This window comes from Oncorhynchus clarkii, chromosome 22, assembly GCF_045791955.1.
Source record: "Oncorhynchus clarkii lewisi isolate Uvic-CL-2024 chromosome 22, UVic_Ocla_1.0, whole genome shotgun sequence".
Taxonomy (NCBI): Eukaryota; Metazoa; Chordata; class Actinopteri; order Salmoniformes; family Salmonidae; genus Oncorhynchus; species Oncorhynchus clarkii.
This window is the reverse complement of record NC_092168.1, coordinates 21,895,857-21,922,473: the sequence shown is the minus strand read 5'-3', so window position 1 is coordinate 21,922,473 and position 26,617 is coordinate 21,895,857. Positions and strand designations below refer to the sequence as shown.

The window sequence follows — 26,617 nt, the reverse complement described above, 5'->3', positions numbered from 1 at the left end:
CCTCAGTCCCAGTTGCTAATATATGCATATTATTATTAGTATTGGATAGAAAACACTCTGAAGTTTCTAAAACGGTTTGAATGATGTCTGTGAGTATAACAGAACTCATATGGCAGACAAAAACCTGAAAAGAAATCCAAACAGGAAGTGGGAAATCTGAGGTTAGTCGATTTTCAAAACAGCCCCTATTGAATACACAATGGGATATTGGTTATGTTGAGAGAGGAATGAGTCGGAGGTCTGCCAGCAGTCATGCGCTGGTCAAGCACATTTCACATGAGAGGTATCTCCCGTTCCTTTGCTTTTCTGAAGACAAAGGAATTCTCCGGTTGGAATATTATTGAAGTTTTATGTTAAAAACATCCTAAAGATTGATTCCATACATCGTTTGACTGGTGCACTTCACAGAATAGATGGCATCATGAGGGAGGGAAAATGATGTGGATATATTGAAGCAACATCTCAAGACACCAGTCAGGAAGTTAAAGCTTGGTCACAAATGGACAATGACCCCAAGCATACTTCCAAAGATGTGGGAAAATGGCTTAAGGACAACAAAGTCAAGGTATTGCAGTGGCTCTCACAAAGCCCTGACCTCAATCCCATAGAAAATTTGTGGGCAGAACTGAAAAAGCATGTGCCAGCAAGGAGGCCTACAAACCTGACGCAGTTACACCAGCTCTGTCAGGAGGATTGGGACAAAATTCACCCAACTTATTGTGAAAAGCTTGTGGAAGGCTACATGCAACGTTTGACCCAAGTTAAACAATTTAAAGGCAATGCTACCAAATACGAATTGAGTGTATGTAAACTTGTGACTCACTGGGAATGTGATGAAATAATTAAAAGCTGAATTAAATCATTCTCTCTACTATTATTCTGACATTTAACATTCTTAAAATAAAGTGGTGATCCTAAATGACAAAAGACATAGCATTTTTACTAGGATTAAATGTCAGGAATTGTGAAAAACTGAGTTTAAATGTATTTGGCTAAGGTGTATGGAAACTTCCGACTTCAACTGTATGCTTCCGTTTTTCAATGCCAAACTCAACATAGGTGTGCGTGGCCAAAGAGCTCTATTTTCATGACATCTGACCATAGTGTTGGTTCCAATCCAAGTGCCAATGCCGTTTATCAAACTCCACACATACCAGTGGTGGATTTAGCGTTGAAAAACGGAAGCATATGCAGAAAAATATCTAATCTTTGATGTTATGGGGCTATTTTGCTTCCACTGGTCCTGTAAACAGCATCATTTTAACTTTACTCAGTATGAGGACATTTTAGCCAAAAAACTGGTTGCCTCTGCCAGGAGGCTGACACTTGGCCGCAAGTGGATCTTTCAGAAAGACAATAACCCCACGCATTAATCAAAATCAACAAATAAATGCTTAATTGACTACAAAATGTAATTTTGCAATGGCATTTCAGTCACAGGACTTGAACCCCATTGAAAACCTGTGGTTTGAATTGAAGGGGAAACCATAAGAGCAGACGAAGGATATCAAGGATCTGGGAAGATTCTGTACGGAGGTAAAGTATAAGATCCCTCCCGTCGTATTTTCCAATCTCATAAAATATTTTAGAAAAAGGCTCAGTGTCATTATCCTCAGAAGGTGACGGTGCTAGAGTATTGAAAACAGGGGTGCCAATCATTTTGACCCCTATCTTTTTTATCACTTGTTTAACACAATCTTGTTCTCTGAGCAATATATTAGTATAAAATAATATCATGTCCCAATTTTTTGAGCATACGATATAGCTCACTATTTCTATAATTTATTTATACAAATACTGAGTTATACGCTGAGTGTACAAAACATTAGGAACACCTGCTATTTCCATGACATAGACTGACCAGGTGAATCCAGGTGAAAGCTATGATCCCTTATTGACGTCACTTGTTAAATCCACTTCAATCAGTGTAGATGAAGGGGAGGAGACAGGTTAAAGAAAGATTTTCAAGCCTTGAGACTTGGTTTGTGTATGTGTGCCATTCAGAGGGTAAATGGGCAAGACAAAATATTTAAGAGCATTTGAAAGGGGTATGGTAGTACTGTAGGTGCCAGGCGCACTGGTTTGAGTGTGTCAAGTGTCGCAACACTGCTGGGTTTTTCACGCCCAACAGTTTACCGTGTGTGTCAAGAATAGTCCACCACCCAAAGGACATCCACAGCCAACTTGACACAACTGTGGGAAGCACTGGAGTCAACGTGGGACAGCATCCCTATGGAACGCTTTCGACATCTTGTAAAGTTCATGCCTGAGGAATTGAGGCTGTTCTGAGGGCTATAAAAAGTATTTTTTGCTAATCTTTATCAAGGGTGCCAATAATTATGGACATGACTGTACTTGCCTTTAAGTAGTCTTACATTTATACTTTAAAGTTGACTTTCCATTCCGGTCTCAGTTGGTGCTCCTCTATAATTCTTGATTCCTAACAACACATTGAAATATTCAACAGCTCGGAGACAGGGTTGACAACCAAGAAAACTTCCGCTTTCATGAACTGATGGGAGAGTTGAGTGTGATCCAGAAAACTCCAAACTCCAGAGCCTGGGGGGACAGCGAATGTGTGTGAAGTACTAGGAATCTTTGGATATTCCAAAAGGAAAGCATCTGACAACAGTGAGTGAAAGGTAGAAGATGAGGTACACCGTGATGGATAATCTGTGCACAGTGGCGACTGATTTCTATTCAAATCAAAGGGCTTTATTGGCATGGGAAACGTGTTAACATTAAAAAGCAAGTGGAATAAATAATAAACAAGTAATAAATAATCAGAAATTAATAGTAATCATTACTCACAAAAAAATCAAGATCAAAATGTGATTTGTTTTAGATTTCTTTGTGGATCTGTGTAATCTGAGGGAAATACAGTGGGGCAAATAAGTATTTAGTCAGCCACCAATTGTGCAAGTTCTCCCACTTAAAAAGATGAGAGGCCTGTAATTTTCATCATATGTACACTTCAACTATGACAGACAAAATGAGAAGAAAAAAATCCAGAAAATCACATTGTAGGATTTTTTATGAATTTATTTGCAAATTATGGTGGAAAATAAGTATTTGGTCAATAACAAAAGTTTATCTCAATACTTTGTTATATACCCTTTGTTGGCAATGACAGAGGTCAAACGTTTTCTGTAAGTCTTCACAAGGTTTTCACACACTGCTGCTGGTATTTTGACCCATTCCTCCATGAAGATCTCCTCTAGAGTAGTGATGTTTTGGGGCTGTTGCTGCGCAACACGGACTTTCAACTCCCTCCAAAGATTTTCTATGGGGTTGAGATCTGGAGACTGGCTAGGCCACTCCAGGACCTTGAAATGCTTCTTACAAAGCCACTCCTTCGTTGTCCGGGCGGTGTGTTTGGGATCATTGTCATAATGAAAGACCCAGCCACGTTTCATCTTCAATGCCCTTGCTGATGGAAGGAGATTTTCACTCAAAATCTCACGATACATGGCCCCATTGATTCTTTCCTTTACACGGATCAGTCGTCCTGGTCCCTTTGCAGAAAAACAGCCCCAAAGCATGATGTTTCCACCCCCATGCTTCACAGTAGGTATGGTGTTCTTTGGATGCAACTCAGCATTCTTTGTCCTCCAAACACGACGAGTTGAGTTTTTACCAAAAAGTTATATTTTGGTTTCATCTGACCATATGACATTCTCCCAATCTTCTTCTGGATCATCCAAATGCTCTCTAGCAAACTTCAGATGGAACTGGACATGTACTGGCTTAAGCAGGGGGACACGTCTGGCACTGCAGGATTTGAGTCCCTGGCGGCGTAGTGTGTTACTGATGGTAGGCTTCGTTACTTTGGTCCCAGCTCTCTGCAGGTCATTCACTAGGTCCCCCCATGTGGTTCTGGGATTTCTTGTGATCATTTTGACCCCACGGGGTAAGATCTTGCATGGAGCCCCAGATCGAGGGAGATTATCAGTGGTCTTGTATGTCTTCCATTTCCTAATAATTGCTCCCACAGTTGATTTCTTCAAACCAAGCTGCTTACCTATTGCAGATTCAGTCTTCCCAGCCTGGTGCAGGTCTACAATTTTGTTTCTGGTGTCCTTTGACAGCTCTTTGGTCTTGGCCATAGTGGAGTGTGACTGTTTGAGGTTGTGGACAGGTGTCTTTTATACTGATAACAAGTTCAAACAGATGCCATTAATACAGGTAACGAGTGGAGGACAGAGGAGCCTTAAAGAAGAAGTTACAGGTCTGTGAGAGCCAGAAATCTTGCTTGTTAGTAGGTGACCAAATACTTATTTTCCACCATAATTTGCAAATAAATTCATAAAAAATCCTACAATGTGATTTTCTGGATTTTTTTTCTCATTTGGTCTGTCATAGTTGAAGTGTACCTATGATGAAAATTACAGGCCTCTCTCATCTTTTTAAGTGAGAGAACTTGCACAATTGGTGGCTGACTAAATACTTTTTTGCCCCACTGTATGTGTCTCTAATATGGTCATACATTTCAAAGGAGGTTAGGAAGTGTAGCTCAGTTCCCACCTCATTTTGTGGGCAGTGTGCACATATCCTGTCTTCTCTCGAGAGCCAGGTCTGCACCTCGTCAAAGCTTTCCTTAATATTGGGTCAGTCACAGTGGTCAGGTATTCTGCCACTGTGTACTCTCTGTTTAGGGCCAAGTCACATTCCAGTTTGCTTTTTTTTTGGTTCATTCTTTCCAATTTGTCAAGTAATGATCTTTTTGTTTTCTCATGATTTGGTTGGGTCTAATTGCATTGCTGTCCTGGGGCTCTGTAGGGTCTGTTTGTGTTTGTGCACAGAGCCCCAGGACCAGCTTCCTGAGTCGATTATTCTCTAGGTTCATCTCTCTGTAGGTGATTGCTTTGTTATGGAAGGTTTGGGAATCACTTCCTTTTAAGTGTTTGAAGAATTTAACAGCTCTTTTCTGAATTTTGATAATTAGTGGGTATTGTCCTAATTTTGCTCTGCGTGCATTATTTGGTGTTTGGTATTATTCTGTTATTTCTGTACTGTTTTAGTGTTTTACCATAGTGAAGGCTCAGGTTTTCTTGGTTGGATGGGTTTCTCAATTCTCTTTCCTAGGTTTTTGCTTTCTTCATCAAACCAAGTTGTCTAAAATGGATTTCATTTGTTGTTGCAAATAGTTTTTTGGAAGGTTTCTACACCACCCTGCTTCCATCTACAGCATTTTTTAATAGTGGGCAGCTATTTCGGCTTTGATTTTGCATGATTCAGTATTGCACTGTTCAGTAGACTGAGATTTTGCTGGGATCTGATAGGGGTGTCAGTGTGCTGACTGAGAATGCTCTGAGAGACTCTGGGTTGAGGTCAGTGATAAAGTAATCTACAGTGTTACTGCCAAGGGATGAGCTGTAGGTGTACCTACCGTAGTAGTCCCCTCGAAGCCTACCATTGACTATGTACAGACACAGTGTGCGACTGTCTCCAAAAAGTGCTAACATATGTAGTGGTTAGAGGCTGAGTTAGGGGGAAAGTAAATCAACACTTCATCTTTTGTGTCAAAGAACTACTGGTGCTTGTCTAATTCTCATTATTTTACCCAGCAATAGTTTACAGACAAAGATAGCACACACAACGCACAAATGCATGCATGCACGAACGCTCACACACACACACTTTTCCCCTAAATCAGCCTCTCCCCACAGCAAATGTTAGTATTTTTTTGTGGGATCTCCACTGAATAAGGTAAATCTGCCTTCAGTTTTTGAATAACCTAAACAACTCCCTGCGTCTTGATTCCATTGTGCCGCTGGGCTGTACAAATGTATTGTGATGGGGGGGGGGTCTTCATGTTGAATTTGGCACCATTGAAAATGAGACCCTGGTCTCAATGGGCTCCCATGATGAAATAAAAGTCAAATAAAATAAATAACACACACACATCCCAGTTTGCATGGTCCTAGCCAGGGAGAACACCTGCTACACACAGCATGAAAAGCAGGCCAAGCTCCCAGAATCCTTTGCTTCATTGCTCCTTCCTCCCTCTTGGCATTAGCCCTGTTTCAAAAAATAGGATGGTTCCTGGAGGTAATAACAGATCATCTGACTGGATAGATGAAAGAAAGTGGACACTGCTTTCACTTCTTGCTTACCATCAGATCAGTGAGTACTTCAAGGAAGGAAGGTGTCTTTTTTAAGTATCGGAAGAATGAAATACCTACCAGAAATACAATACTTATGTCTATACTGAGTTGAGCTTGCCAGTTCCTTATTCTACACTATAAGGAGCTCTGTTTCTATGTATAAATATGTGTATTAATGACCGTTCTCTCACCTCTAATCAAGTGTGCATATTTGCATCCAATATGAATTTTGTCACAGAGATGCTTACTGCTGCAGCAGCTACATCTAGACAACTGAAAGAAAACAGGAAACAGGAAACTCACTCTGTCGCCTTGCCTAACTGTCAAACACAAACGTACAACCATGTCCTCCTGGTCACAGACCAGGGGGGGAACTGTGACACTCTCTCTCTCTCTCCCCCTTTGACCTCAGAGTTGTTTTCAAGGCAGAAGAGCCCTCACAAGGCCTTCATTTGATTTGCTCATTGTATAACCCTGTACAATCACATCAGTTTAAAAACAACTCTGTTTCCTTCTCTCTGCTCTCTCTCTCGATCCCTTTCTTACAAAATGATCTCCCACACTCTCACCTCTCTTCTCTGCAGTATTGTTAACAGCTGATCAATGCGGTTCTGTTACACAACACACACACCACTTCTGATTTCAGCAAGACAGAAGAGGCAGAACGGAGTGGTGCAGGAATAGGAACCATAAACTGACAAGTAGAAGATTTTTTACAGACAGGGGGAAGGCATTTTGATGACAACACTGAGTGACAACTGTCACTTGAGTCAGAATCACGGAGCACAGCCACGGAGGTGGTGTCTTGCTTAGCCATGAGGTTTTAAAGTACGGTGACACAAGCAATATGACTAACCTGGTCTACTTCTTACTGATATGCAGAGACACAGCAACACATCAAGGACGTGATACATTTTAGGTAGAGGGTAAATTCCAAAATCCACTGCTCAACAACTTAATTTTTTATTTTATTTAACTAGGCAAGTCAGTTAAGAGCAAATTCTTATTTACAATGACGGCCTAGGAACAGTGGGTTATCTGCCTTGTTCAGAGGCAGAATGACAGATTTTTACCTTGTCAGCTCGGGGATTCAATCTTGCAACCTTTCAGTTACTAGTCCAATGCTCTAACCACTAGGCAACCTGCCACCCCAACTTAACAGCTGTTCTTTTTCTAGAATAGAGGCAGCAAAAAATAAAATAATGAAAAGATAACATAACATAATAAAAGAAGTGAACATGAAAAAGATGAGATGAGAGACAGAGAGTGAAGATAAAAAGAGAAAGGAAAGAGTAGAAAAGAGAAAGTAGTGAGAAGTACTTCTGAGAACTAATCTAGCCTGAAAGGATTTTGAGCTCGCCCTGAGAGCAAACGTTTTCTGTTCCTGTGGCATGTCTGACATGCTTGACATTTCCTCTTACAGAAACTCCCGCACGCACACACACAGGTGAGCGCACGCACATACGCACACACGCACACACACACACACACACACACACACACACACACACACACACACACACACACACACACACACACACACACACACACACACACACACACACACACACACACACACACACACACACACACACACACACACACACGTTCCTTCCCATCTGTCTTCCGGATCTGTTTATTGTCGGGTAAATAATTTTTCAGTACTGGGACAAAAGGGCACAGGAACTCAAGCTGAGCCTTTGTGTGTAAGGGTAGGTGGATGGGTATGTGTGTGTGTGCACATGCAGCTATTTGTTTGTGACTGTGTATGATACTTGAACAGAGACCCTCATGTGTGTGCCTGTGCATCCATCCAGAGGGCTTCTGCGTATGCAAGTCTATTTAGCATACACACACACATTCCTACTCATGAAAACATAGGCAGTCACAGAGAAGCGCGCATTCACCATCATACAGACATAAAGACTCCTACCCTCCCAGAAAGGCTGCTCGTTTACCCATTCAATCACTGCCAGGGTAATCTGGCAACTCCGTATGAAACCAGACAGTGGGCAATTAGCACCACTAGAAGTCTGGTAATGGGCGCTGGTATCATTAAGCTGTATGAGTCATTGTCAGTGGGAACAGGCTTTAACACATTGTAATCCTCATAGCCTGGGCCCCTGGGGCTCTGGGAGAAGGACTGTGTGATGCCCCGTCTTTCTGGATCTGAGGCACAGCCATGGGGAGCCAATCAGACATCAGACATCCATCACAAATCATGATGATGATGACTTGTAGTTCATTATCAGTGGATGTGGCCCAGCAGGAGGGATCAAACCCCACAACACTGGTGTTGCATCAAGCACCCTGCTCCAGGGGACTGAAACATCAGAACCGTGGATATCTGACCCAACGCATCACTGGGGGCACACTGCCTTCCTTCCAGGACATCTACAGCACCCGGTGTCACAGGACCACCAAGAAGATCATCAAGGAACTCAGCCACCCGAGGCACGGCTTGTTCACCCCGCTACCATCTAGAAAGTGGAGACATCACAGGTGCTTTAAAGCTGGAACCGAGAGACTGATAGAAGCTGTTTATCTCCAGGCCATCAGACTGTTAAACAGTCATTACTAGCCAGCCTCCACCCAGTACCCTGCCCTGAACCTTAGACACTGTCACTAGCCTGCCGGTACTCTACCCTGCAACTTAGAGACTGCTGCCATATGTACATAGAGTCATTGAGCATTAGTCACTGTAGACCCCTTTCCTGCAGTCAAATTACCTAGTGGCCTAATGTGTGGAATGTTATTAATATTTTTCATAATTTCATAATTAATAAACATTATTTGAAAAACTCGCCGAAAATCCGGTGTTTCTATGTCAAACGGTTTTGTTATATTTCAGTCTCCTATGACGTATATAAAGTGTAAATATTGGGATGCAAACTCAAAATGTAATACATTTCAACGTAAATTTGATCTGACATGGTACAGGTGTCTTGTTTTTTTAAAGCCCATAACCATGCGTGTGAGGTGTATACTTTTGTTTCAAAGTAGATTTGTTTAAGACCACCAAGAAACAACTTGTGTGACCCTGATTTAGCCCACTGCAGTAAAAGGTTAATAATGTTTACATAACGTTTTACCCACTTTATATGTACAGTATATACTGTATTCTAGTCATGACTCATCCTATATAACAAACTATAGTTTTGGCAAGTCAGTTAGGACATCTACTTTGTGCATGACACAAGTAATTTTTCCAACAATTGTTTACAGACAGATTATTTCACTTATCATTCACTGTATCACAATTCCAGTGGGTCAGAAGTTTACATACACTAAGTTGACTGTGCCTTTAAACAGCTTGGAAAATTCCAGAAAAATGATGTCATGGCTTTAGAAGCTTTAGAGGCTAATTGACATCATTTGAGTCAATTGGAGGTTTACCTGTGGGTGTATTTCAAGGCCTACCTTCAAACTCAGTGCTTCTTTGCTTGACATCATGGGAAAATCAAAAGAAATCAGCCAAGACCTCAGAAAAATAATTGTAGACCTCCACAAGTCTGGTTCAAAAGCCTGAAGGTACAACATTGGGAGCAATTTCCAAACGCTTGAAGGTACCATGTTCATCTGTACAAACAATAGTATGCAAGTATAAACACCATGGGACCATGCAGCCGTCATACTGCTCAAGAAGGAGACGCGTTCTGTCTCCTAGAGTGCATCTCCCTCCAGTAACCACGAGCACAACCGTTCCTTGATTTTAACTGGCGGTTTTATTCTGTAGTTTTAGTCAGAATGATCACCTTCCGTGAGAACTATAAAGTAAATGAAAATACAGTTAAGCACACTCTTACAACCTTCTTATCTTACGAGTGACTTATTAGCTTGGTATAACTCTGAAGTGCTTACATACATAAACATTTTAGCCGGAGCTATAACAGTGCCAGATTAAACACATGAATAAAGGAAAAATACCTCATTGGCTGCTTATTACAGAAGGGAGGAAATCAAACTTCACACTTATTATTCCTGACATGAATTCACACTTCATCCTTAATTATTATAACGTTCCCATCCTAACATACACACTTCAACCTTTATGAACTACACCCGATGACATGAAAACTTAGCTAACACAGCACAGGATTGCCTTCCCTCCAAAGGTGTCTTGCTACGATAATGATGCCCGTTACAACAGTTATTAGCCACGTACTTCCGCTTGTCTTATCATTTCCACCGCATAGCGAACACGTAAACAATTCAAACAAAAAAACAATGACATAGACTTACAGGCTAATTGTCAGTTACATAGAGATGAGCGTACTTTGGTGCGAAAAGTGCAAATCAATCCCAGAACAACAGCAAAGGACCTTGTGAAGATGCTGGAGGAAACAGGTACAAAAGTATCTATATCCACAGTAAAACAAGTTCTGTTTCGACATAACCTGAAAGGCCGCTCATCAAGGAAGAAGCCACGGCTCCAAAACCGCCATTAAAAAAGCCAGACGACGGGGACAAAGCACATGGGGACAAAGATCGTACTTTTTGGAGAAATGTCCTCTGGTCTGATGAAACAAAGAACGGTTTGGCCATAATGACCATCAATATGTTTGGAGGGAAAAGGATGAGGCTTGCAAGCCGAAGAACACCATCCCAACCGTGAAGCATGGGGGTGGCAGCATCATGTTGTGGGGGTGCTTTGCTGCAGGAGGGACTGGTGCACTTCTCAAACTAGATGGCATCATGAGGGAGGGAAAATGATGTGGATATATTGAAGCAACATCTCAAGACATCAGTCAGGAAGTTAAATCTTGGTCGCAAATGGGTCTTCCAAATGGACAATGACCAAAAGCATACTTCCAAAGTTGTGGCAAAATGGCAACAAAGTCAAGGTATTGGAATGGCCATCACAAAGCCCTGACCTCAATCCCATAGAAAATTTGGGCAGAACTGAAAAAACGTGTGCGAGCAAGGAGGCCTACAAACCTGACTCCGTTACATCAGCTCTGTCAGGAGGAATGGGCTAAAATTCACCCAACTTATTGTGGGAAGCTTGTGGAAGGCTACATGCAACGTTTGACCCAAGTTAAACAATTTAAAGGCAATGCTATCAACTACTAATAGAGTGTATGTAAACTTCTGACCCACTGGGAATGTGGGAATGTGAAGCTGAAATAAATCATTCTCTCTACTATTATTCTGACATTTAACATTCTTAAAATAAAATGGTGATCCTAACTGACCTAAGACAGGATATTTTTACTAGGATTAAATGTCAGGAATTGTGAAAAACTTAGGTAAATGTATTTAAACGTCCGACTTGTATGTATGTAAACGTCCGACTTCAACTATATATAGTTATATTCCAGATTCTGGACCGGATGCTAATTTCCTGCAATTCTATCCATTTTGCCATACGGTTTTGCACTGCGTATTTATATACTGGATTTTTGACATAACCCACTTAAATGCATTGACTGTTGTACATATCATTCTTAGTATATCTTGTGTAAATTAATCTGGTGTTTATACATATAGATTGCATTTGAATTACTGCCACAGTGCTATTTGGTTGTTAATTGTATTAGACATTTCTTGATTCATTTTATTTTGTATTTTTGCGTACTGTTTGACATTTACTGCATTGTTAGGAGCTAGTAACATAAATCTGCTAAACTGTGTACGCGACCAATAAACTTTGATTTGAACTTTGATTTTGATCTTCCAGAGATCCATCACAGATCAGACATCCACAGTCTGCGGGGTCCTGTCAAATGAAGGGACAGCTTTATGGGCTTGAGGATGGGGGAATTTGGTAGATGAGTGGTTTTGAGAGTTTGAAGGGGAGGCTCCTCCTTCTTGGGCAGGGAGGATGAGAGAGGGGATTTTGCATTGTAATGAAAGGTGGTGGGGGGAAAGGTATCCTTTTTTGAGGAGAGAAAGTGGTAAGTGAAATGGGTCTTGCCTGTCATAAGGTGAGTGGGGTGGGGGTTGAGAGAGAGGTAAAGTAGCTGGTCCTATGGGGTTTGGGGTACTTCAATTCTGTGATGGAGAGGCTGAAAGAAGGGGTCAGGGTTGAGAGGAGGCCAGCTCAAAGTCAGCTGCTCAGACAGCTCAGACACGCCTCTCCAGGGATGCATGGAAGGTGAGGACAGTAACCCAGTTCGGAGGACCTGGCCCTGGCTGTGTGGTACACCAAAAATCCTGCAGAGACTGTCAGTACTGTCTGGACTGGAGCATCTCTCATCCTCATCTATTCTCCTTCCTTCTTCCTTCTTTCCTCTCCACCTCCCCTTTTCCTCTCCCCCGCCTACCATTGTCCATCTCTTCTGTGGTTTTCTCTCTCTCTGTCTCACTCTATTCTCTGCTCCCCAGTCTATTTTTCTCTCATCTCATCCCCTCTTCCCTCTTTATTGCTCTATTTCCATATCCTCTTGTCTTGTCCTTTCACCTCTCTTCTGTTGCTCTCTCCTTCCATACAGGATCTATTGATCCAATCAGAATATGGGTTTAGCTGACCTTGCTCTGCACTGTTAGGAGCATAGAATGAAGCTCCAACCCTGGCAAATGACTGGTTAACTCATTGGTACACTCGCAATGGTTGCCTGGTATTGGGATGCAATCATTTCCATGGTGTTAGGGTTTGGAATGTTCTATCAACTGATGATGGATTGCCATGGTAATGCAGAATGTTCATTCAAACTACGTTAACTGCTGTGGCTCATGGAATGGAATGTATTTTGTGTAATGTCAGTTGAGTTTACTCAACAAATCATTACACAGATTGAAGGGTACACTTCCTGATTTTACTTCCTGGCATGGGTACACTCAAAATGGCTTCATGCCACCACTGACTTGAATGGAGATGCCCTTTCTATTCATTCTTATTTCTAAGACTCTGGATCTGTCTGAAAGTACACACTATTACCTATTCAGTAGTACACTACCAGAGCCCTAAGTGACTGACCAATGTGGTTGTAGTGAGCAGAATGGAAATATATCATTTGACATGTGGAATCTCTAACTGGCACACATTTAGGAGCATAGATACAGAATCCTGACAGAACTGATATATTGTCTATGTGTTGGAGAATGTACTGTAGGTGGTGGTAACTCTGATCTGACTCTGATCTCCCAGGCCTAACCAATCAATCCCTATCATTGATCAGGTAAAAGCTGAGGTTTAATATCAAACAACCCAGTACATCCTTTAGCCATAGAGGAGATAAATCTTTGTGTAAATCCCAATCTAAACAGATGACTCTCCTATCCTTTCCTTCATCTGCACTGTGAAGGTGTCTGCACTGTGAAGATGTTCTTAAATCAGTGTTGATAAAGACAGAGATATTAAGAGAGGAGGTCACTTGAGACCATTGAGATACACCCCTTATGGCGGCTTTGAGACGCAGAGCACACTCAGGGGACTCAGTCTCAGAGGTAAACCAGACACATAATGAGGAAGGAACCCAGGACAAAGAAGCTCTTGTTACACCTGGACAACAAGGTTGTTCTTCCACACTGTCAGACAGCATGAGAAAGTGACCTTTATTAATATTAATGAGGAGGAGGAAGATGAAGAAGCAAGACCTTGATCTTCATAATTATGTTGTTCTGAGTCAGACTCTCTCTCGCACGCGCACACACACACACACACACACACACACACACACACACACACACACACACACACACACACACACACACACACACACACACACACACACACACACACACTACTGGTCATGGAGCTTTTAATCATGTTGAAGCTATAAATTCTTGCTTAGTGGACTGCTTTACTGACACTTGAGGATCTATGATAAAGACTTGAGAGATATAGCCTTGCGCTGCTTAGGGTCAATGGTTTTAAATAGTCTGCGTTCATCACACACATGCACACACATAGCTGTTTTGTCATAATAAATAAACTGCTAATGATTAAACAAATCAAAGCTAATCCTCTCCAGAACATAATGATTTTAAACATATCGTTCATGCAGTCACTTAGCCCACAGTTAAATACAACCACACGCAATACCACTCACTGCCTTTGCTGTAGGCCTAAGTGATGCTGCTCTTTGTAAGACTGATCCGGGCGTCAACAAACCACCCGCAGTTTGTCTAGGGCTGTACTGTAGGCTGTATGATGCAGACATAAAGAAATTAGGCTACATACACCATTGGATAAATATAGTACCTGAATCAATCATACTGTTATTTGTATTCTATTGCACTAGGCCTACACCAGTCTCAATGAGTGTTATTTCCTCTGATGCTCCGACAATAACAAATATTGTGTCATGATGAAATCTGCTATTCTGAAGCTCATTCAAAGGTAACTCGTTGTTGGTAGTGCTTAATGAATGAGCAGTTCCGTTGTTCAGAAATATGCAACAACGGGATGGTCATGTCATGCAAACAGACCTTTTTTATTTGACATCACAGAATAGCGATTTTATAACGTGTTTATTGTGGGCTGTCAATATATAGCCTAATACATTTCAGCGATAAACGCATACGTATTTAAATATACTTACTTTATGAGACGGGTAACGGGTAACCATCCCTGTATTGAAACGGTAAGTGTGCAGTTTATGTGATAGCCTAGTGATGCTCATCTCGGTTCCTCCTTGAGTCGACGGAGTCTGCAGTGGTACAGGATTTGCCCTACCCCATGCTCCGAGTGACACATTTTTACGTAATAACCCTGCTGCGAGGCCCGCCCATCCATTCCAGTGGGGCTTTTGCGCGCTCCATCTGCAGTCTCGTGCTTCATAAATTGTGGCGATGTTGAACTGAAATAGAAATTGTGATTCCACATTTGTGCCACATTTGCTTTAGGCCTGAATTATATTAAATATTGTGCTTATTCGTTTATATTGTATTGTTCTTCAGGCAATATAATGTTTGTGTCATCATCCCAAATCAACTGCATTATACTTAAAAACATTTCCAACTTCAACCAGTAAAATGGCTCTTTGGCTAGATTTTGCTACAGCCTATATCAATGAGCGATAGCATTCCAGCTAACAACTGCTGCATCCAAAATAGTTTTTGTTGCAAAGATCACAACCAAATATAATCTTAGCGAATGTTCAAGCAAGAACCAACACACCATTGCAAGTAAATGAGAACCCCCAAAAGTTATTTTGTTTAGAAGTAATAAAAAGGTACATCTAGGCAGATGGGTGCAGATGGCGTTGGCTTTCTTTGTATTTAACTGCTGAAAACGAGATGATAGACGAGTTTCTCACTAGTAATTACAAGTTGGAGGGGCGTTCGTGTTGATTTTCCTCAGTCGTATCGAGATGCCAATAGTAACAGAGCTAAAACCACCTTGTAGGAGAAAGAAATCTCACATAAACTTGAACATTCAGTCATCCATCATCAAATAAAACATTTCATAAAACTGAAGTTATGGAACTGTCGTTGGCATTCACCGAGCACATTCACAAGTTTAGATATACTAGAATTGGATTGATCTATCATTCAATAAAATCATTTTGTCTTCATAACATTCAGTAGCATTTGGGTCATTGTAAGGGCAACCCCATTCAAAATAAGAGGAAAACGTCATATCAAAATAATAATTCAAATGTTTTATTTGATTGATAATTAAGCCCACTTTCTGATAAATCAATTCATTTGAATAAAATCAATATGGACTATGGGGTTTAAAATTAAAAGCAAAAAAATATATACAAATTGAAAACATTGAAAATGTCCTGATACCTTAGTTTGATAGGATCCTGTTAAAAAGCAGTGCAATGAGGGTAAACAGTGGTTAAAAAAGAAGTAGGCTGAAGTTACCAACAGACACTTTTTGAAAAATAATTGTATTCCCCCCCACATGGGTTAGAATTTAGGGAATGTAAGCTTATCCTAGATTTGTGGCTGTGGACTACCCTTACTCAAGCTCAATTCAGTGCTTGACCCTTTTCCCCAAAGTGTATACTCATTCACTCCCCCACAATGGATTTAAAAGGTATTGGATTGGTGTGGACATTTTCACACCAATCTAATTATTTGCAACCCTCAAGGGAGGGTGAATGAGTACACACTGCAGTGAGAAGGGAAAGAAAATGGAATTCGTCTCCAGAGAGGTAAGAGTAGGTTCTTCACCTGCTGCCCACACTCATAGGGTAGGTCAGAAACAGAGCATTTTGGGAAATTAAGTGCATTTTCAGGACAAAGAAACCTCAAGGCATTCCTGGACTATTTGTAGTGGTTATAAAGGAAGAGCAGGAGTACATTATATTTATATTTTGTGTTTTTTAATGTTATTATTGTCTCTCACAAGAGACATATATAAAAATGTGACTATTCCTAGGCTTTATTAACACGGCTGTATGTGCCATTGACATGATGACCTATGCTAGTCTATTTGAGCATTGACCCCCTCACTCCTTTTACAGAGGGCTGCTGGCCTAGGTGTTTGTTCACGGTTAAACCTGTTTGGTGTACTGAAGGGCGGGAACAGCAATGCTGATGATGACCCGGTTCCTTTCAGGGTGCTGTGATGTCATCACTTTGAGACCAAACCAACAGAACGGCAGAGCGGAGATGTGGCTCCGTTGTCAACAGCTACAAAACAAACAACGAAACACCCCGCTGACATGCCAACAACAAACCCCAACAGTTCTGTATCAGTTCTCTCTCCAGTGCTGTCTTTAGACCAGACATCTCCTGAGGATGGTAGTTTCGCATCAGTGCTCTTTCTCTCTCTCTCATTCATTCACTCTCACTCTCTGTGTGTTTTATCAAGTTTGGCCTCTTTCCTCTTGCATCTCCCGTCCCATTTGGGAACTCTTACCAGCAGCAGGGTGACGGCCGCTAACGCCAGCCCCACCCCCAGACTCGGTGGCCCGCAGGGACTAAACTCCTGGGCCAGCCCCGAAAGCAGGGGGGCGAGCACCCGACCCACCGCCGTCACCGACTGCCCTGCCCCGATTAGTGTGCCACTGGCGTGAGCTCCCCCTTTCTGCAACTCGAGGTCTGTGATGCAGGTGCGTCCGATGGTCGTGGAGATGGCGAAGAAAGTGGAACTTAACAACACGTGCCAGACACTCGGCGCCATGGCATAGAGCAGGATCAGGCAACACGTGAGGACTGTAGAGTGTAGCAACAGTGCCGGCATGTCGTTACCGTACAGTTTGGTGACGGGCCCCACCAAGCAGCCGGCCAAGGCCCCCAGGGTAGAGCTGTAGCTAATTAGATAACCTGTGGCTTTGGGCTTCAGCATGAAGCGCTCCTCCATGGCCAGAGAAAAGTTGCTGTAGTAAAGCATAATGGCGATGGCCATGAGCAGACGCACCAGGAACAGGTCCCACATGTCTGAGGAGGCCACCGTGCGGATCTTGGAGCCCACTGAGGAGAGCTGACGCCAGGCAGGTTGGAGCATTGACACCTCCCCCCAGTCTAGGTCCCAGCTCCAGACCCTCTGGTTTGTTTCTGGAGACCCCGATCCTGTGACTGCTGGCCCCGACGCTGTAGTGTGGTTGTTGCTGTTGCCATGGGATGAGTTTTGCTGTGTCGAGGTGACGTGGTTGTCGTTGACGTGGCAGCTGGCTTTACTAGCGCTGCTGTTGTAGTTAGCATTGGCCTGTGGGGTTAGCGCATCGCTCCAGGGAAGCAGCCAAACCAGACCTGGATGGAACACGACAAACACAAGGTTAGAAAGCACATAGACTGGCAAGGCATTTGCTGTATGATAATATCTGGGGGGGCGGGGGGCAGAGACACTACAGACGCATCAAAGCCGGGACTGAGAGACTGAAAAACAGCTTTATCTCCAGGCCATCAGACTGTTGAACAGCCAGTTGGTGCGCACACACACTCACTCACACAAAACACACACACAAGCTATCACACACCTCATGCACATGAGTTCTCCTGCACTCACATATACACTCACTAACACACACACTCCCATACTAACAACACACACACTTACTCACAATCACTCACAATCACACACAGCCAACACTGCTGTCCCACACTGCTGTCCCACAGCCAACACTGCTGTCCCACACTGCTGTCCCACAGCCAACACTGCTGTCCCACAGCCAACACTGCTGTCCCATGTTATAGAGACATTAAACACTGGACACTTCCCGTTTCTTTTATACAGTTTTTCACACAAGCTCATTCTAATGCAAAAATCACTGAAGCTGGAGACTTATATCTCCCTCTCTAACTTTAAGCATCAGCGGTCAGAGCAGCTTACCTGTACACAGCCAATCTGTAAATAGCCCACCCAACTACCTCATCCCCACATTGCTATTTATCCTCGTGCTCTTTTGCACCCCAGTATCTCTATATCATCTGCATATTTACCACTCCAATGTTAATGCTAAATTGTAATCATTTCGCCTCTATGGCCTATTTATTGCCTTTACCTCCCAACTCTCTACTTTTGCACACACTGTACATTGATTTTTTTCTATTGCGTTATTGACTGTATGTTTGTTTATGTGTAACTCTGTGTTGTTGTTTTTGTCGCACTGCTTTGCTTTATCTTGGCCAGGTCGCAGTTGTAAATGAGAACTTGTTCTCAGCTGGCCTACCTTGTGAAATATATATATATATATTTTTTAAACATCTACTACTGTACATTGCATTTTAGTTACACTGTTTGTACACACCATATTTATTTATTTATATACTGGATTCTTGACATGGCTCATTCTAATATATCTACTGCAGTACATATCATTCTTAGTATATCTTGTGTAAATTAATCCGATGTATATACGTATAGATTGCATTTGGATTACCGATACAGTGCTATTTTGGTTGTTATTTGGATTCGTTACGATATTTCTTGTTTTAATTTTTTTAACTTGTGTACTTGTTTGACATTTTACTGCATTGTTAGGAGCTAATAACACAAGCATTCAGCTGCACACTATAACATCTGCTAAACTGTGCACGTGACCAATACATTTTGATTTTATTTTCACTATATTGCTTGCACCTGTCCCATTCTTTCACATTCACAAAGTGCGTAGAATTAAGGTGTGTTGTAGAATTGGTGGGAATTTGTGAAAACCAACATAATTGCCTTACACCCCCTTTGCCTGCTCTCCTGCTCCTCCCCTCTCTCCTTGCCCTTCCCTCCCTTCATCTCCCCTCTCCCCATCCACCTGTGTTGAGGAGGAAGATTGCGGCACAGGTGAAGGAGGAGGTGTAGAAGCCCCCCTCGTGCTCTGTAAGGTATCCCCCCACCACGGGTCCCAAGATGAAGCCCACGCTGGAGGCAGCATTGAAGTGTCCCATCACCAGGGGGCGCTCTGCCTCAGACACAAGGTCAGACAGCAGGGCCCGGCAGATAGACAGGGAGTGCTTGAACAGCCCTGGAGGACAGAGAGAGAGGGAAAGGACACGACACAGATTTTTTTTTAAACTGAACAAAAATATAAACGCAACATGTAAAGTGTTGGTCCCATGTTTCATGAGCTGAAATAAGAGATCCCAGAAATGTCCCATATACACAAAATGCTTATTTCTCTCAAATTGTGTGTACAAATTTGTTTACTTCCCTGTTAGTGAGCATTTCTCGTTTGCCAATATAATCCATCCACCTGACAGGTGTGGCATCAAGAAGCTGATTAAACAGCACGATCATTACACAGATGATCCTTGTGCTGGGGACAATAAATGGCCACTCTAAAATGTGCCGTTTTGTCCCACAACACAATGCCACATGTGTCTCCAAGTTGAGGGAGTGTGCAATTGGCATGCTGACTACAGGAATGTCCACCAGAGCTGTTGCCAGATAATTTTATGTTAATTTCTCTACCATAAGCCGCCTCCAACATTGTTTTAAGAGAATTTGGCAGTACGTCCAACCGGCCTCACAACTGCAGACCACATGTTAACACGCCAGCCCAGGAATTCCACATTCAGCTTCTTTAACAGCGGGATCGTATAAGACCAGCCACCTGGACAGCTGATGAAACTGTGGGTTTGCACAACCAAATAATGTATTGCACAAACTGTCAGAAACCGTCTCAGGGGAGCTCATCTGCTTTCTTGTCGTCCTCACCAGGGTCTTGACCAGACTGCAGTTTGGCGTCGTAACCGACTTCAGTGGGCAAATGCTCACCTTCGATGGCCACTGGCACACTGGAGAAGTGTGCTCTTCACGAATGAATCTGGGTTTCAACTGTACCGGGCAAATGGTAGACAGTGAGTAGTATGGTGTTGTGTGGGCAAGTTGTTTGCGGATGTCAACGTTGTGAACAGAGTGCCCAATGGTGGCAGTGGGGTTTTGATATGCGTAGGTATTAGCTACAGACAATGAACACAATTGCATTTTATCGATGGCAATTTGAATGCACAGAGATACGGTGACGAGATCCTGAGGCCCATTGTTGTGCCTTTTCATCTGCCCCCATCCCCTTGTGTTTCAGCATGATGATGCACGGCTCCATGTCATAAGGATCTGGACACAATTCCTGGAATCTGAAACTGCCCCAGTTCTTCCATGTCCTGCATTCTCACCAGACACGTCAACCATTGAGGATGTTTGGGATGCTCTGGACCTACGTGTACAACAGCGTGTTTCCGCCAATATCCAGTAACTTCGCACAGCCATTGAAGAGGAGTGGGACAACATTCCACAGGACACAATCAACAGCCTGATCAACTCTATGAGAATGAGATGTGTCGCGCTGCATGAGGCAAATGGTTTTCTGATACAAGCCCCTACCTTTTTTTAAAGGTATCTGTGAACAACAGATGCATATCTGTATTCCCAGTCATGTAAAATCCATAGATCAGGGCCAAATGTATTTATTTCAACTGACTGATTTCCTCATATGAACTGTAACTCAGTAAAATCTTTGAAATTGTTGCAGGTTGCATTTATATTTTTGTTATATTTGTGTGTAACAGAATGTTACTGATGAATTATGTCTTTAATGTATGTATTTATGTACGTAGTGGACATCACGGTGCAATCAAATTGACCCTTTGTGGAACATCAATGTATTTTCTTGTTTTAACATTACATGTGATTAAGATTCACATAAACGGTAGAGCTCTTTCAAGGCCCAAGCCTCTGAAGCAGGACGTTTCCCCCCCAGACAGACTCACCCACAGGGATCCTAGCCAGGACAAACAGGCCGATGCTGGTGGACATCCCCAGCAGGCCGTAGCCCAGAGCACTCAGCAGCAGACACGTCAGCATAGAGTACCGCCTCCCCACCACGTCACTCCAGCTGCCCTGCCAATCACAACCGCCATCAACACATCACGGGAAGTGGCATATAGGAAAGAGTAGTATTTTCTCACATAATAACACAAGGCATTAAACATCTCCACAATGTTGCTGGATACAGTGTTCATCTCAATGGTTAGCACTGGCTTTCTTTCCTTCAAAGCCCCAGGTAGACGAGGAAAGGAATCCACTTAAAACTATTGAGATGCAGCCTGGCTGCCCAACAAACGACATATGTATGAGATAATGAGAGCCCGCCCCTCTCTCTGAGGTCGTAACACGAGGACATGAGTGTGAGTGGTCAGGTGACCCCAAACAGAGGAATTCCACAGCCTGGTCCTCTTGGCCAAGCAACCCAGGCACCTCCACTCAGTCTCTCACTACACTGATATATGAATGACACACACACACTTCTATGCACAGCTAGAAATACACACACACACACGTAGGTGCGCCTACACATGCAAACACATAACACAAAACTGGACTAGATAGTGTGCATGTAGAAATGGACACACGCACACAATGACAATATAATGAAATCAGGGTAAATTGAATTTGCTGTGCTCTGGATGTGGCCTGTGAGGATTACCATAGAGACCTTGCTGTTCCCTCTTCCCCCCCATCACACTACCCCTCCCTGCCTGTCTGTTCACTGGGACCACAAATGACTCCTTCTCCTCCTTTAATTTGTCTCATGACCCCTGAGATTTAAACCAATTTCAGGAGACCATTATGGAGGAGGAGTGCCTTACACAACTCAACTATGAGAATCTCGATCTCTCTTCAGAGAAGGCCTCACTCAGTGTACAGTAACAAGTCAACCTTGTTAAGAGACATGGATTCAGAGGAATGTGTGGATGTTAATTGAGTGTTAATGGTTAGGGCATGGTGGAGCATCCAGCTCCAGTCCACTGCTGGTGTACCATCAGAACCTCAGATGTTGACAAATGACACAAACACCATGTCGGGAGAGGTCTTATGGTAGGGTTGTGTGTGTGTGCAAGCATTACACTGGTATAGCACAAGGCATGCAGTACTACAACACAAATACTTGTCTTCAGAACACCAAGAGAATACTTACTACTATAGTGCTAGAGAAGAGTTGTAAGATCCCATATGTGGAGCCTGAAACATTAATCAATGCATTAGGTACAGATTATGGCACATGAAGGACATTTATGATTACAGCTAGTCTACAATGCATGCCGCGTTGCAGAAACTATCAGACCCTGTGACCTCAATCAGCGCCCACAGCGATATGAAGTTATGATAATAGACATATGATTGAGCATATCAGCTGGTGATTTCAAACAGTTACGCTACACGCCATTCCTTAATCTGTCGTCCTTCGATGCCTGATGTCCTCAGAGCTCTTCTTCATTTTGTTCCATACAATATTTGGCAATATTTAATGCATTAAAATGAATTTTACAATGTATTGGTTTGCCTGCTCCTGCTAAATTATACCACCCCGTCTGATGTACTGTATGAAAACATCTTACAAACTTTGGCACTGATGTGAACTCTTCCATATTTAATGTATTACATCATCATCATCATCATCATCATCATCCCACCTACCTACTAAGCCTGCCACGGTGGGGCTGGCCCCCAGCGCCTTGACATGGTGACTCAGCAGGGGAATGATCATGCTCACCCCAAACAGGTCCTGGTGAGGAGAGAGAGAAGAAGAAAAAAATGATGAATGACACCAAAGACTTGAGTGACCGCAGTAGGTGTACATTCAGTTTAAACCCTGTTGAGCTACAGTAACTGCATTGTCATAGACAATAAATAGACACGTAAACAAACAATGACCAAAAACAAAAATCCAGGAAGCAGTTGAATGATGTGTATCATGATCAGAGGTTGACCTATCAATAGCCAATGAAAACACAGTCACATTAAGGGTTAATGTGACCGGCCTGACAAATCACCCTTTCTAATATTCAGCATGCATCAACGTTAGTGCATGTGTGTGTGCCCTTGCTTTAAAATGTTCTAACTGTTTATAAAGGGTGGGGTTCACAAACGCTGCAACTTATATTCAGCAGGGTAATGAGGCATTAGAGATTCAGTTGTTTTGTCTGTGGAACTGATTTATTCAAAAGGACAATGACTGAATCAAACATAGTGAAGCAACTGCATGACAAACCACCAGTGTTGGAGATAGTTTCTTCTCTGTGGATGGGCTGGTATCTCCATGGCTGCTCTGTGGCTGGAGTTAGAGAGATCAGCTAGAGACCTAGGGTATACCAGTTTTTTCTAGCCTGATGTTTAGTGAGTGTGCAACAGAGAGAGTTCAGGGCCTGAGAAGAGAAATAGACACTCTCCGAACCTGTTAATCTGCATTTATGAGGCCATCTCCAGAGAGGCTCTTGCCAGAGACTTGATTGAAGTCACACTGTAGCTCCTGCTGTCTCACAGCCCCACCCATTAAACTAACTGATTCTCCTCAGTTCAACTCTACTTCTGTATTCAAACTGGGCACAAACATACGGTGTGTGTGCGTGTGTGCCCTTGAGCAAGGCACTTAACCCTAATTGCTCTGGATAAGAGCATCTGCTAGATGACTAAAATGTTGAATAAATAAATAGTGTGAGAGAGAGAGAGAGCGTTCACAGGGGAATATTCTTTGGGTGAGAATGTTCATGAGATGTTCTGCAGCATTCACTTCCATTCCTTTTATCTGGATAGCATTACACACAGAAAACATTTAGCATTCCCCAATATAATGTCTTCAAAATGATCTGTGTCACTCCAGTTCTGTGAGTTTACATTATGCTAAGTGTGTGTCCAGTCCAAAATCCACATCAGATTAAATAAACATTACATCAATCTAATCCTGTACAACAGGATATTTATGTTTATCCTACTGAGTTTTACAGAGTCAGTGTGATGTTCTTGTGAACACCCTGAGCATCTCAGAATAACAAATCCTTCTGAGGCGAACTCAGATTTCCAAGGACTGGATTCTGCTGGACAGGTTGTTTTGACAGTGCTATGATAGGGCTCAACCCGCCTCTTCTAAAATAGCTGGATCAGCATTTGAGTGACTGGAGAACAATCGAGTAGGCTGTTTAATACAGCTGATGTATTTTGTGGTAGCCTGCAGGTCAGGTTCTCAAATGTCATGATGGAGCAAGGAGCCGCCTAAACCAGAATAATATTTTACATAGTTTAAAGCCCCTAATGTCATGATGTAGCCTCTGTACAATTGACTACAGCCAACAGATCAATAAACTGATGTCATCGCCACTCATTTGCCTCAACCGTAAGGTTGTGTCCAAAGTGACTGCTTTTCTATAACCTTTTAGGAAAGAAATGAAAGAATGACAGCAATACCAAACGTTCTCAAATGTAGCCACATGTTCAACAAAGGTTATGTTGCACTTACCATGAACCCCACCACATAGACACATTGTATAATCCGCTTTCGTCTCCTTGGTATCTGATTTAATATGCTACATTTCGCGTTATTCATTCTCCCGCAATGACAGCTCACCGATTGTCAATGCGGAAGCGCTCACTGGCTGTTACAATGCCGATCAACCATAACGAAGACAGTACAGTATGAAGATAGGCTACAACTGCTTCTCCAATAGAAATCCATGATCACAATTGTAGGCGATGTCATGGCGACGTTGGCTAGCTAAACTAATGCGTAGAAACACGTCATCGGGTCTAACGGTCGTCTCCTGCAGAACTGCGCATGTGCACGCCATCAAAAAAACGGCACCTCTTCGATATAAAGTACTTTTTGAAGACATTTAAAAGCTATACGTTTGTCACTTTCACGAGATTGAAGTCATAACATATTATACTACTTAATATATTGCCTTGAATCTAGGTTGTGCAATTAGATTTCGAGAAGATTAACAACTAAGGAATATGTTTTCACTTCTTTCATTGACTTCTCAACCCCAAACATCGGTGTAGTCTGTTTGGTCTGTTCCGCAAGAGTTCCTGGAAGTCTCGCGATGTTGCGCCTATGGGTGTAGAAACTCTGTGGCCATAACAAAGAACACCCCCCCGGTCCGTGCGATAATCGCTCTCTTCAGGGATGTTCTTGTTCGATTCAACTTCCCGAGAACCTCAAGTCATTCTGTTGATGAATTGCCAATATTTTCATATTCGACAGAAAATAGCCTGCATTTAATCAATGTGGATTAAAAAAATGTTTGAGCTGCTGAGGTCTCATCTCTTCCCATTTGGCGCAACGAGAGCTCTACCAGATGGTATCGACCTGACGTCAGATAAGGCCAAGCGCTGTATTTTAATATAGTTGTCAGTCACAAGGGCACCATACAGCTCTGATGGGAACAAGACACTCAGCCTAGAATATAATATAAAATCATATATACAATATAATAGAAAGTATCTATTGTTATATTCGGGACTCTTTGTTATTCTGCATACATTCAGTCTCACTTGGTATCACTGCACAAACCTGCTTGCAATTATTAAGTCATTACTTAAATAGGTAGTGTGATAAATAAAGTTATGTGTCTGACAGCCAAGGGACATGGCATGCAATCTTCCAGGTAAAGCCAGGTGTTTTACTTACAGCATGGTGGTCACTGTCTGGCAGTCAACTTGAATATATACAAATAGATCCAGCATACTAAGAAAAGGCTAGAATAAACACGTCTATCAAATATTATTTTCAGTGTACTACAGGTATTTACCATTGAGTTGCACTTGCTGCGAATTACATGTTCTGACTGTGCAATGTTGGCACAAAGCCACATTGTCACAGGTAGAAAGATTGTTCATAAAATGCAATAACACTGTAGCATACAATAAAGGCATGTCTGTGATTGGGTAAGTGGTAAAAGTAGGAACATTTTACGGTTGCTATTACTCCACCTACTGGACTCGGCTGGAACATTAAATGCTGCCCCTTTTCACTATGCATTCCACTTTTCTAGCATCTGTTTCATCGAAGATATGGATTTACAGACTTATCACTGGCATATTTCACACTGTCATAGCAGGTAGATGAAGGCATTCCCTTCCTCATTCTCATCTTCTTCAGGCCCAGGGACCCAGAGGTTGAGTTCTCCAGGGGAGAATCTTAGTTGCATTTCCTTGATTTCCCGCATCCTCTGACTCCTCTTTCCTCGCCTCCTCAATACCCATTGGATGAAAAGGTCAGAGGGACCTTCTCGTCCAATGGATTTTGAAAAGGAGATGAGATGACGCACAAATCAAGGAAATGCAATGGAGATTTTCCCAAGGTATCAGGTTAGCTGATCTGATCTGATCACACACACACACACACACACACACACACACACACACACACACACACACACACACACACACACACACA

General features: G+C 42.5%; 2 protein-coding genes across 4 annotated transcripts in view; both read right to left on the bottom strand.

The window, feature by feature from the left end:
• LOC139380593 (inositol polyphosphate-4-phosphatase type I A-like) overlaps nt 1-14,711 on the bottom strand; it is a 47,111-nt gene extending 32,400 nt beyond the window's left edge. Inside the window, exon 1 of one of the 2 annotated variants that reach the window (XM_071123413.1) lies at nt 14,594-14,711. The gene's annotated coding sequence lies outside the window, so the exon portion shown is untranslated. The remainder of the gene's footprint in view (nt 1-14,593) is intronic. The other variant, XM_071123414.1, reaches the window with a different exon arrangement.
• A 1,608-nt stretch (nt 14,712-16,319) lies between these two features.
• On the bottom strand, nt 16,320-26,370 carry LOC139380196 (major facilitator superfamily domain-containing protein 9-like). 2 transcript variants are annotated; one of them, XM_071122652.1, is made up of 6 exons: nt 24,680-24,975; nt 22,864-22,951; nt 22,364-22,407; nt 21,156-21,285; nt 19,202-19,411; nt 16,320-17,702 (listed from the first exon to the last, which is right to left on the bottom strand). In XM_071122652.1, exons 1-6 carry the CDS (start codon nt 24,764-24,766, stop codon nt 16,798-16,800), a joined length of 1,464 nt encoding a protein of 487 aa, XP_070978753.1. In that variant the 5' UTR covers nt 24,767-24,975; the 3' UTR covers nt 16,320-16,797. The 2 variants fall into 2 exon arrangements, with proteins under 2 accessions (XP_070978753.1, XP_070978754.1); XM_071122653.1 differs by lacking the exon at nt 24,680-24,975 and adding an exon at nt 26,243-26,370 and having other exon boundaries at nt 16,554-17,702.
• Nucleotides 26,371-26,617: the final 247 nt, after the last annotated feature.

Excerpts from the sequence above, each read along its gene's own strand:
- LOC139380196 (XM_071122652.1), bottom strand. The coding sequence starts at position 24,766 with ATGAATAACGCGAAATGTAGCATATTAAATCAGATACCAAGGAGACGA. Across the intron at positions 19,412-21,155 it reads CCTGGCTAGGATCCCTGTGG|GGCTGTTCAAGCACTCCCTG; the intron begins GTGAGTCTGTCT and ends TCTGTCCTCCAG. Across the intron at positions 17,703-19,201 it reads AATCTTCCTCCTCAACACAG|GTCTGGTTTGGCTGCTTCCC; the intron begins GTGGATGGGGAG and ends TGTTCCATCCAG.